Source organism: Zeugodacus cucurbitae, chromosome 4 (genome assembly GCF_028554725.1).
Source record: "Zeugodacus cucurbitae isolate PBARC_wt_2022May chromosome 4, idZeuCucr1.2, whole genome shotgun sequence".
Taxonomy (NCBI): domain Eukaryota; kingdom Metazoa; phylum Arthropoda; class Insecta; order Diptera; family Tephritidae; genus Zeugodacus; species Zeugodacus cucurbitae.
The window spans coordinates 53,963,866-53,976,288 of record NC_071669.1 but is presented as its reverse complement, the minus strand read 5'-3'; the positions used below and the strand labels follow the sequence as shown (position 1 = coordinate 53,976,288).

Genomic DNA, 12,423 nt, shown 5'->3' with positions numbered 1-12,423 from the left:
TATACAAAAAACCTATTTGGGGGCGGGGTCACACCCACTTTTCCAAAAAAATTACATTCAAATTTGCCCCTCTCTAATACGATCCTGTGTTCCAAATTTTGTTTTCATAACTTTATTTATGGCTTAGTTTTAGCTCATTATGTGTTTTTGGTTATCGCCATTTTGTGGGCGTGGCAGTGGTCCGATTCCGCCCATTTTCGAACTTAACCTTCAAATGGTGCCAAGTTTCATTAAGATATCTCAATTTTTACTCAAGTTACAGCTTGCACGGACGGACGGACAGACAGACATCCGGATTTGAACTTTACTCGTCACCCTGATCACTTTGGTATATATAACTCTATATCTAAATCGTTTAGTTTTAGGACTTACAAACAACCGTTATGTGGACAAAACTATAATACTCTCTTTAGCAACTTTTGTTGCTAGAGTATAAAAATACGATTTACATATTTCCCAATAAAGTCCCTTTTAGGAAACTTTTTTCTCAATATAGTCTCTTTTTAACTCGATACACTTAACCTTTCCTTAATCGATCCGAAAAATTTGTGAAGTAGCTGATGATAACCTCTTCGTTCGACTCCAAATTTTGTCCGACGACTGACTTTTTCCATTCTTGGAAATTAAAAGAAGTTCATGAAGCCAAATGTGGAAAATACGTTAGGTCAGGTAGCAGTTCGAACAATATCAAATGAGACCGTTTATGTGCAATTCGACATTATTCGTATAATCCTTTAATCGTTTTGCCAATCTCCGGGTAGTCCATACAGATAAGGCAAGAATCATATTTCCAATATCGCTAAAATCCGCAGTAGGCGTCTAGGAGACTATAGCAAACTTATCTTGCGATAGTGGCGCCAGTGTTTATTTACCGTCTTCGAACTTGAACATACAGAAATACTCCGCTAAAAACAATTGGAATAATAAAAATAATTTCCCCTTAACATAAAACTAAGGAAAACATATTCGGCATATTCTTTTTTCAGCTTCTTTGTGACCGTAGCAAATTTATTATTTCTTTATTTTATAATATATTTACATTTTTCTAAAATATTTTTAGAATAGATTATCTCTCATTTGCAGCTTGCTAACTAACTGCACTTGCTTATAAACCGAATTGTGCTTAAAAGCAATCACAATCTTTATATATCAACTTATGCCTAGCAAATATTCTTCATTTTTCATTTTTTCACAATAAAATTGGCGTTTCTTCTATGCAAAAAATACGTTTCGTTCACTAAATTTATACATATAATTCCCTAATTTACAATAGATATTTGGCATAGCGCGTACACTTCGTACAATTCAAATACACTATAGAGTAAAACAATTGCACAAACAAAATTACAAAATTAAAAAATAAAAAAATACAAAAACAAATTACATAATAGTTGCAGGATTGTCTAAATTGAATTGTCTAATTGAAAGCTAATAATTCTTTGTGATATGATCTTTTATGCATACAACATACAACAAAAATTAAAAACTAGAACGACTAGTTAATACAAATTCCTAAGATACATACTTAATAGTGAATAAAGGTTTACAATAAACCACAATCGCAATAAATCAAACAGACATAATGATTTGCGTTTAAGTGGGTAGATTATATGCAAGTTAATCACGTAAATGGCTGCTTACGCCAGTAACTTTCAATAACTAATATATATATATAAACTATATATGTATATGTTTGTATATATGTATGTGTATGTATGTATAAAGCAGCTAATATACTGTTGTATATATATTTAATACATATAAGCTTATATGAAAATAACATTTGACACGCATCACAGCACCACATCCAACGTTACATTGGTACAACGTCGTCCTTACACTTATAGTTACACTTACTACTAATATTATTGCACTTAAACAAACAAAAACAAAAAATAATCAGAGAAAAAAGGAAATTAAATTCCTTGAAGCATACGTAATTTTATACGTATTTACGTTTTGTTGTTGTTGTACTTAAATTTACATGCGTGCACAGAAATTATATAATAGCTGTTTATCCTCGAAATGATAAACATTGTTTATATGCCGCAGCACACGTCCGTCCACTAAGTGCCTAGCATAATGCACAGCCTCCAGGCGATCCTTGGCGAGACCAACTTCCATTAGCCAATCCACGAATTCGGTGCCATAAAATACTTTGCGGTAAACACGGATGCGCCACCTGTAGGCAATATAAAAAATATTGAAAATATTAATGAGAATGAGGAATTAAAAGGAAATAAAGGTGGCATACGCAAATAAATAATTTATGATTTATAGTAAATCATTAAATATTACGGAACAAATTGAGAATAATAAACAACACTGTAGCAGTTGAAATGATATAAAAGCTGACAGCCTATGTGATAAAGTCAATTATGAAACGCTAAATCTAATGTTAAACAATTTTTAGAGGTTATGTGAAATTTCGAATAATATGAAATTACATTTTTTAAACGGAATCGGTTTTTTAACGCAATTTTAATGATTGTGTTTGTCTTCTAAATTCAAATTGGAAAGTTTTTTTGGTGTGAGAAATCCAAATTCGACATTATTTTTGTGTTTTGATACATAATTTGTAAAGCTTTTATGCAAAAATGTACCAAAAGTGAATGAAAAATGTCAAATTGGTTTGTAAAACGATTTTGAGTCAGAACTACTTGTAATGGGTTTTTCAAAAGGGACGCTACAAAGTATACCGATAGGGATAGCAAACGACGCCATAATTTTCCACCGCTTTTGATATCTCTCTTCAGTAAGGTTTGTCATTTCATCACAAAAAGATATACGATAAAATTTACTACCGAAATTCGGAGACAGTATCGTAAACTATAAGAGGGGATTTTCATCGAAAACACATATTTAGCGATAAGGCTAATTTCTGGCTGAATGACTTCGTTAATAAGCAAAATATGCGTTATTGGTCAGGCAGCAATCCACATATACTCCATGTGTCACCATTGCGTCACGAAAAAATTACGGTTTGGTGCGGTTTATGGGCCAGCGGCGTCATTGGGGGCGAACTTCTTCTGTGATGATCAATACCGGCACGTTACTGTGAATGGGAACCGCTACAACTCAATGATAACCGAATATTTTTAGCTCGAATTAGATGATATGGACTTGGACAAGCAACACAGCGAATGTCACAATCAATTTATTGAAAACCAAAGTTTGGTGAACGCGTCATCTCAATAAATGGCCTAGTCAATTAGCCGACTCTATCGTGAGACCATTTCTTCTCGAGCTATGTCAAACCTATGGTCTATGTCGGCAAGCCACAGACGATTGATGAACTTCCTAAGAATATCGAATGTGAAACTGCAGCAGTGTAGGCCGATTTATGCTTGAAAACCGTCGAAAATTGGGTCCAGCATCTGGCCTTTTGAGAAATCGAGTTCCATACTTAATGACATCGAATGTACTTTCACAGGAATAAAGAAAATTGATTGATATCCCAAACCGTTTTTGTTTTATTTAAAAAATCGTTTGTGCGCTCTTATTGAAAAACCCTTTACATAAGAGGTGTGTTCAAAAAATAACGGGAATTTTCGTTTTATAAGCGAAAATTTTACGATTCCCGTTATTTTTTGAATACATCATGTAATTTGCAGCATTTCTTTCAAAAGTAAGTAATTTAAATTTCTATATTTAAGTATTAGCCAAGCGTCATGAAAAAATTAATTGAAAGCTTTCTTTTGCTACTAGCTTCTTATGCTTTAAATGTGATGTAATCAGCTCAATGATGTAATTGCTCAAGAAAGTGGAATTACATACCTTCTAAAAACACTTCAATCAGCTGATATTAAAATAGAATACTATGCAGTATCAAAAGGACTTGACTTTCTTAGATTATTATAAAATGTATATTAACGACTGAAATGCTTGATATTCATGAATAATTCATAAAAATATTTAAATTAAAAGAATTTTGGTTTTATTTCATACCAAAACGATTATAATAGATTAAAAAATCAAGGAAATTTTACAAATTTCCTATAAAATTAGAAGTGAAATGGAAATTGGTATTAACTTCATATTCATAACCTCAATTACATAATATAAAATAACGATCTATGGATTATCAAGGCTCATAAAATTGTTGGCTCTTTAAGAAAAGTAGGTGTTTGAGATTAGAAATTTTCAAAAATTATAATTTTGAACTATTCTGTATGATAAAATAATAATCAATGCATTCTTGTGATGAGTGATTCACAGTTGCAGGAGTATAAAAAACACACAAAATGAAATAGCACAGAAAATATAGTATAAAACCAACCTTCTATCCTTGGCAATATCCTTCTTGCAATTGTCCAAATGATGATTGCGGAACTGCTCACAAATATGCTTGGTCTCCGGGTTGAGGCTTGTCCAAAGTGGCAACGTTAAAACATTTGCGCCGTACCTAAAAGAAGAGAGGATAGAAAAAATATTTTTTTTTTTTTACAAAAAATTAAAAAAAAAAGCCTTTTAACACTCAATAAACTGCTACGCACCACAACTTGCGCCAAATCTTCACGAACGGTGTCAGCAATTCGCTGGTGTCAGTGATAAATAGCGCCAAAACGATTAAGCTCTGTCCGAAGTTCAAGAAAGCGTCCAGAAAACTCAATTCCAAATAAATACCAGACATGCCATCCATGACTAGAGTCCAAATGGAGACAGATAAGCCCTGGAAAGTGATAATTTCATTTTATAGTTATTAATTTGTGTTTGGAATAAGAAAGTTTAATGTACATACCACAAACATGGAGCAGAGCAACAACACCAACAATACTGTATGCTTCAAAGTCTGATATTCATCAGCATCATTAGCATATTCCAATGGCTCTAGACCACGACGTGACTGATCTTGATAGCGCTCGATAATCGATTGGCAATTTTGACGTGAAGAACTCGCGCCACAATTGAAAGCTGGACTGCAGATGCCCGAACGTATGCCAAGATTTCTGGAGAACGAGTGATATATTACATTAAAATAAATTTAGTGAGAATGTTGAACCAGTTTTATTAGCACTTACTCATCTTCAAATTGGTCTGTTGATGGCGTGGTGGCTGTATCATTGCTACGCTTACGCGCCATGCTTTCAGCAGCTGATTTGGCAGCCGCTTCACGGCGTCCCAACAAATCTTCGATATCTACAACAACCGTTGTAGTTGTTGGACTGGTAGTGCTGGAGCAACAAGTACCACCACCACCACCGCAGCCGCCAGCTATGGTGTTGGGCCCATTATCGGCTGTCGAGATAATATCATCATCGTCCGATGAAGAGTACGAACCATAACGACGTCTTTGCACGGGCACGCTGCCATTGGAGAGACGCGCACCATCAGCATTCGTGAGCAAATTCGCGGTAGATATGGTCGATTGCAAGTCAGAGGGTTCTGATGGAATAAAAATAAAATTTTATTTAAAAAAAAAATTTTATTTAAAAAAAAAAATTTATATAAAAAAAAAAATGGAATTTAAATGAACTCACCTGAGTCAGGATTGGATAATTCGCGTGTATATGTCAAGTACTTCTCATAACGCTTCTTGTAACGCTGATGCATTACCAAACAGCCAACCGTAACTGCAAAGTAACGGTATAAGAAAGGTTAAGAATTGATCCCAGCTTAGATTAATGGGGTTAGAAGATAAATTTATGTATCAGATTGAAAACTTTGTGTACATCACTGCAAAGCTTTACACAGCACTTAACGTACAAGGGGGACAGCAGACAAGAAATAGCTGCAGCTGCGTCCCAGCGTCATAACACGCGCTCTCCGCAGCCGTATAAGCAGCTTTCCGTGTGTGCTGAGCGACGCAAGCGCCATGCAAAGCCTGTCTTAACTTGTCAACAGCGGTTTTCTCATCATTAAAAACAAGTCTTAGAATACTTAAGAGGTTAAGCCAGTCATGCTTTGGAAAAGGTGATTTAGAAGTTTTGTCCATTAGCCGCCGCTTGACTGGCTTGAGTAATCGAAAATTAAGCTTAACTTACCAAAGAAACACATGACAAGCATGAATACAGTGACTGCAGCCTGCGCAGTGCCATATTGAAAGCAAGGATTATGTTTATCCGGCAATAAAATCTTGCTATCCAAGGCGATCAGCAGACCAGATATTATGGCGGGCACACCCCAAGCGAAGGCGACCTATTTGTTCATATAAATTTTGAAATTATATTAAAAATGAGTTTATATTGCCACCAAAACACCTAGCACAACTCACCATATAGGGCCACATGTTGAGTACGAAACACAAGCTGCGACACTGCAGGAAGAGCAAGGAAATTGCCAAGATGGCGGTCCACAAACGACTGCTGAATGTGCCCATATTGAAGAGAAAGAATTGCAGATAAATCAGCCACTTCTCGACATGATCGAATTTCGCCCAAATAATGATGGCGGTGCAGCACATCAGTTGCGACAACACCAAACAGAAGGTGACGCGGTGCGGCATGCGTCTAAACCGCTTCGTTACAATCAATAAAAGCAAAACCCAGATGCAGGCAGCCACGCCGGCAACGCTTATATCGAAAGAAAATACATCCAACTCGTGTATATAGTCGACGGGATTTAAATTGGTGATGGAGATCATTTTCGCCGAGATGAACATAAGCGGCGCGGAGATGAATGTGCAGAGTACCATGCCGGTAGCGACCTGGATTGGAGAGAAAAAATAAAGAAATTGTTCTCATAACTAATACGACAACTCAAAATGCATCTCTACATACCAATTCCACTTCGACATTGTATTGTGTGGCAATGACGAAAGCGCCCGGTGCGGCCGGAAAGGTGCCATATAAAAAGCCGAAGGTGCTCAATTCAGTTGTATCATTGAAATCTGTGCCCGCTTGCATGATATTCACCGTTTGACGGCACACTAGCGGCAAAACCAAACTATAAAAGATTAGACTTTAGTATGGCGCCTAAATGTAGACAACGTTTCTGTGCAAAAACTTACATTTTCACCAATATCAAGATGCCGGGTAGCAAAAAGCCTGCGCCACGCAATGAACCACCTTGTCCGACAATTTTCAAGCCCAGCAGGAAAAGCGCCGTCGCTGAAAATGACTGACCGAAAACGCGCAAAACGCTCGCTATCACTTCGGGTAGACCATTTGGAAAGACGAAAGCGCCACCAACTCCCAACAGGGTCATCAACAACATTGGATTGAAGAAGAGCGATTTTAGTGTATGCAATATCAAGAGCGTTTTTTCACCCACACAACGTGTGCGCTTTGTCAGCTGTTCGGCTGGACAGGTTTCTGGGCAGATTGGTGCTTCTTGTGCCTGAATTTGTAAATGATTTTTTATTTTTTTATAGAAAAAAGTAAAGTTATGCGTAAATAACTTACCGCTTCGGCTTTGGTTTGCATGATTTTCGAGATTTCCATTAACACCAAGCCGATGGGATTCAGTAGCGCCAACGAAATGGGCGCCATCAAATACAAGTAAGAGGCATACTCGGGATGCACGTCTTTGTACAGCGCCATAACTGTAAAGAAGACGAAAAATACATGTAAATTTTCACTTATTTAGCGGTAAAATTGCTACATACCAATCGGATAGCCAATCGCGAAATCATTACTCTGCGTGCAGAAAATACTCAAGAGGCCGGCGCGCGCATAATTCAGTGGTCGTGTTATGAGCAGTGAGATCACGAGCACAGCAAAGAATACAATCGATTTGGATAGGGTCATGGCCAGTAAGAAGGTCCAATTCACCGTGTTCCAATTGAGCTCGACCAGCGAGAGAAAGATCAGCGATGGCAATGCGAATGTGCCGACGAATGTGCCAAGGCCTTTAGTTTCCGAATTCGAAATGATTTTGAAGCGGCCAGCAATGTAACTGTGGAGTAGAGTAGCATAGAAATGTTTATGTAAGTCAAGTAAACTTCGAAGAAATATGTAAATCAATTATATGTGGAGTGTTTCAAGGTTATTATTACGGGGTTAAGTTTACAAAATGTACATATAACAAATGAAATATTCATTATATGTCGTAAGAAACTTTTTCAATAAATATTTTGAACTATATCTTGATCAGTTGTCACCTCTATATTCCAAAATATATCTTATATATATTTTGGTTTCCAATGTACATAGATCATTAAAAGGATTACCTAAAGATCTCGAATAGTTGGTTTCGAACCCCATTTGGGATTCTATTTAAGTATTGTAGATCGTTTGCGACTTTGGCTAACGGCAAGTCCATGAAGCGATCTTATACACGGGATTAGTATTTAAATTTTTAGTAACTTTAGGGATTAATATGAACTTGGACTTGCAAAAATCATAAATTGATTTTTAAAACTTCCTTAGCCTATACATTCCCTACTCATCGGGGGTATGTCAAGATAATGTATAAATTTGAGCAAGAAATTTGTAATATGGAAATGTTGGTTTCGGTATGGAGAACTGATTGTAGGATTGGGCTTTCAGAGACGGTTGTTTTTTAATGGAGGACCCTACTATAATTAGAATTCAGTAGAAAACGAACTCAGAACTTTGCGTTGATCTATGCTCTGGACATTTATAGAACATTTTAAGAGATTTAAAAAATAAAATATGGTATTTGCAATCGGGTATTTATTGATTAGACTCTCTACTTAAATTGATCTACGTATTTATGAACATATAAACGTGGAATACTTTCGGACACATTATGGAAGTGGAAGCATTCAAGGAGGATGACAACATTTTGTTTGACCTAAAGTTGAAGAGGAGCTTCCTACATATATGTACGTTTTTGAAGTATTTGTGCCCAATAGTCCGGATCCCAGTGCCAAATTATACTGTTCTACATATGATTTTTACTGGTAGCTCCCTAGAAAGCATAGAGTGCCATGAGGGGATCGGCGTTGAAGATTTAGAATGTTCGAGATTTATAGCCTTGTCCAATCCACCTCTAAACCTTTCCTACGATAGTCAGCTCTTTGTAATAATATGAACGGATCGACTTTATTTACGGCTAAGGACAGTAGAATCAACAACATTCCTCGAAATAGGAAATAGAGAAAATAGTTTTCTGCCGCTAAACTACTACGCCTACATTAAAACCATATATTTGTATATTCAACAATAACATTGCTCATTATTGGAATAAGATTTTCGTTACAAAAAAATAAATAAATAAATAAATAACTTTCGCAGACTGGACAACAATACTTTCACTCACGGTTTCCTGTGTCACATGATTTACGTGTACAACTGACTGCCGGCAACGAACTCTGCTCATAAGTAGTAAACAAAATTAACAAGTGCATTAGCAGCGTCTTGTGACCGTCCGGTAACATAACTTTACGCATAACTTAGCAGCCATTTGTAGTTCAACATATTTATCTTATTTATTTTCATTGGATTACTGCAGTGTTGTCACTGATTCATTCATTCATTCATTTATGTGTTGCTTTTTGCATAAATTGGCAGGCGCCTTGCGATGTCAGTTAAAATTTCAAGTGTCAAACGACAAGCCTATTTAAATAAAGAGCAGTCAGCTGACATTAATTTGTCATAGTGTTGGCGCGATTTCATATGATTAATGTTTTTTTTTATGTGAGTAAAAAACATGGATTATTTAGTTCCTAGAGTACTGGCTAATGTAGTTTTCTTGCATATATCTTAGTTATTAACTTAATTAAAATCCTTAATTGTAACTCAATTAAGATATAAAAATAATTAATTGTCCATTAATAGTTAATTTTCTTAAAATTGCTGCCCAATTCACTATGGAATATATGCAGTCATTGAGAGAATAGAAAATTTAATGAAAGACAAATAATTTAATAGAAGTTTTCTAAAAGAAATTTACAGCGATTAAATTTAAATGAATGGGCCTAATCATTGAATCCGTTTCGATGGAAAAATGGTTCAATACGTTCGAAAAATTTTAAATTGCAATAATTGAAACCGTATCGAAAATACAATTTTCAACCAAAGTGAACGCATTTACAGACATGATAAAATACATTCCGCGCTGTTAATAGTTGTCGCTAATTACGAAATCATTGAATCCACAAAATCGACAATTTTTGTCGAAATTTCTCCGTTGGCGAGTGAGTTGCAGAAATTTAAAAGAAATAAACCATTTGGAAGTTTGTATGTAAACAATTACTGAAGGACTGATTAAAGGACTAAATTATATTTTAAATGGGTAAATATTATTTAAATTACTTGTTTTGCAACTTAAAGTCAATTTTTTTTTTCAAACTTCGAAAATATTTGCAATTTTATAACTTCTTCGCTATTCTTTTCGTTCATAAAAAAAGAAACTTATAAAAATTAAAAAAAAAAAATTTGGTTCGACTGTTTCAGATGCATTGCACGACCTCCATCACCGGCACCGATTTACAAGTGCAGACTCCAGGCGCTCCAGAAAAATACTTACAACTTTCAAAAAATTTCAATATTTTTTAATATGAAATATTGTTTTTTAAGCCTTAAATATAGTACACTATCGTCTTAAAATTCCGTTTACCGCAATCATTTGTCACATTTGTCGATAAAACAGTATTGCGTTTTCACATTGTAGTAAAGCAGCTTATCGACGGAATCAATGATTGCTGGAAAATTTTTAAACGAAAATCCTTATCGTATCGAAATCGAATTCGCTGATTTTGAATTCTATGATTAGGCCCAATATTCAGTAAATATTTTTTTGTTTTTCGATATTTATATTGTCTTTACTCTGAACTTTATCAAACAAAAAAAAAAAAACAATTTTTTTAGTTGCTAGAATGTATAACATCTGAAATTATTATAGAGTAGCCGACAGTGAGAAGGGCAAAAACTAGTTTCTCGATTAAAATTTTAATTGATCAATTAATTTGACTGTGCGAAAAGACTATAAGAGGGTTGTTTGTGAATAGCATAAGAATATTATGTAATATGTATTTACCTTAAGCATTTCTCATTGTAAATATATAAACATTGGGAATTTAATAAAAATATTATAACGAAATAGCCCACTGTGCCCATTAATTATGAATTAGTAGTGCTTTGGTACGTCACAACACTATTTATATGGCAATCAAAACATTGGAAAACTTCCGCTGGTCCATAGCAATCAATCTCTCGGCGCTTTCCAACTCGCACACAATGTTTGCATGTTCTTTTCGGCACTTCGTTATATACACATATCGACTCCTATATATACATATGTATGTGTGAATGTGCAGTTAATTTAAATGCAAATCGCAATTTGTTATTTTAGTTTGCACGGAAATGCAGCGACGGCTTTTATAATACATATATATGTACATAGAGTGTATGTGTATATACATATGTATGTTTATATGTAGTCTTGCACATGCCGAAAGAGTGACATTAAACGCAAACTAAACCGCATTAACGGCGGAAGCAGACATATAAAATTAAATGAAATTTTCACAAAAGCGCATACACACACAATCATATGTTTGTATGTGTAAGTATAACTGCCGCCGGCAATACACACCCCTTTTGAGACCGCCTACAAACAATTTACTTTTATTAATGAGCTTACAGCTTTTAAGTTTATAAATGGGAATGTAATTAAGCAGAAAAAAATAAACTAAAAAAATACCAAAAAAAAAATTAAAATAAAAATTAAAAATAAAAAAAAAATAAATATAAAAAAAAAATTAAAAAAGGAACCCAAAAATAAAATATACAAAATAACAAACAAAAAAATATGAATAAAAACTAAAAAAAATAATAATAAAAGATAAAAAATAAAATTAAAAATAAAAATAAAAGGTAAAAATAAAAAAAAAAATTTTAACTAAAAAAATCGAAAAACTCAATTGAAAACTTTACAAAGTAAAACAACAAAATGAATCGCAAAAAACGTGAAACAGACAATTAAGTATAGTGGAAAAAGTAAAAAAAATAATAACAACAATAATGGCGTGTTTGACGTGTTACAGTGCCGCAGCCAATGCGTTAAACTTTATTGTCACGCCCCAAATATGTGAAATTACAAAAAAAATACAGCACAATAACAGTGCTTTAGTTTCATTACTTGCGTTATACAAAACGTTAAACACTTTTCGCACGCACATTTTACTTTACTGACTTTTATATAAACATGCAATCTCATGCATGAAATGGGAGCTCTATTAATAGACTAATGTTTATATATTTATTATATATTTATATACGTATATGGACCTACATATGCATATATGTATGTATATACCCAAAAATCCAAATCAATGCGTTTGCCAAATTTCAATACCTGCCACCAACCCACGCATGAAAATCAGCCGTGAAGCAACAAGTTGCTTGACCTCAAGCAACACGCAGCTTTATATTTACATATATATATATATATACGTATGTATATCTGTATATAAATATAGACTTTCGTTAAGTTACTTTTTTTGTTTTGAAAATTTTTGTTGTTGCACACTAAATTTAGGTGGCACGTGCCGCCGTCTTAGAAGCACAATAAGTC

General features: G+C 34.4%; 1 protein-coding gene across 1 annotated transcript in view; it reads right to left on the bottom strand.

The window, feature by feature from the left end:
* Positions 1–977: 977 nt before the first annotated feature.
* The window catches only part of LOC105211049 (integral membrane protein GPR155), a 34,230-nt gene continuing 22,784 nt past the window's right edge, over positions 978–12,423 (bottom strand). Inside the window, exons 2-13 of the mRNA XM_011182313.3 lie at positions 7,547–7,836; positions 7,344–7,483; positions 6,950–7,278; positions 6,720–6,885; positions 6,215–6,646; positions 5,985–6,138; positions 5,481–5,573; positions 5,022–5,385; positions 4,742–4,949; positions 4,497–4,672; positions 4,280–4,405; positions 978–2,182 (exon numbers count right to left, since the gene is read on the bottom strand). Coding sequence (XP_011180615.2) covers positions 1,981–2,182; positions 4,280–4,405; positions 4,497–4,672; positions 4,742–4,949; positions 5,022–5,385; positions 5,481–5,573; positions 5,985–6,138; positions 6,215–6,646; positions 6,720–6,885; positions 6,950–7,278; positions 7,344–7,483; positions 7,547–7,836 — 2,680 coding nt within the window. The 3' untranslated portion in view covers positions 978–1,980. The remainder of the gene's footprint in view (positions 2,183–4,279; positions 4,406–4,496; positions 4,673–4,741; positions 4,950–5,021; positions 5,386–5,480; positions 5,574–5,984; positions 6,139–6,214; positions 6,647–6,719; positions 6,886–6,949; positions 7,279–7,343; positions 7,484–7,546; positions 7,837–12,423) is intronic.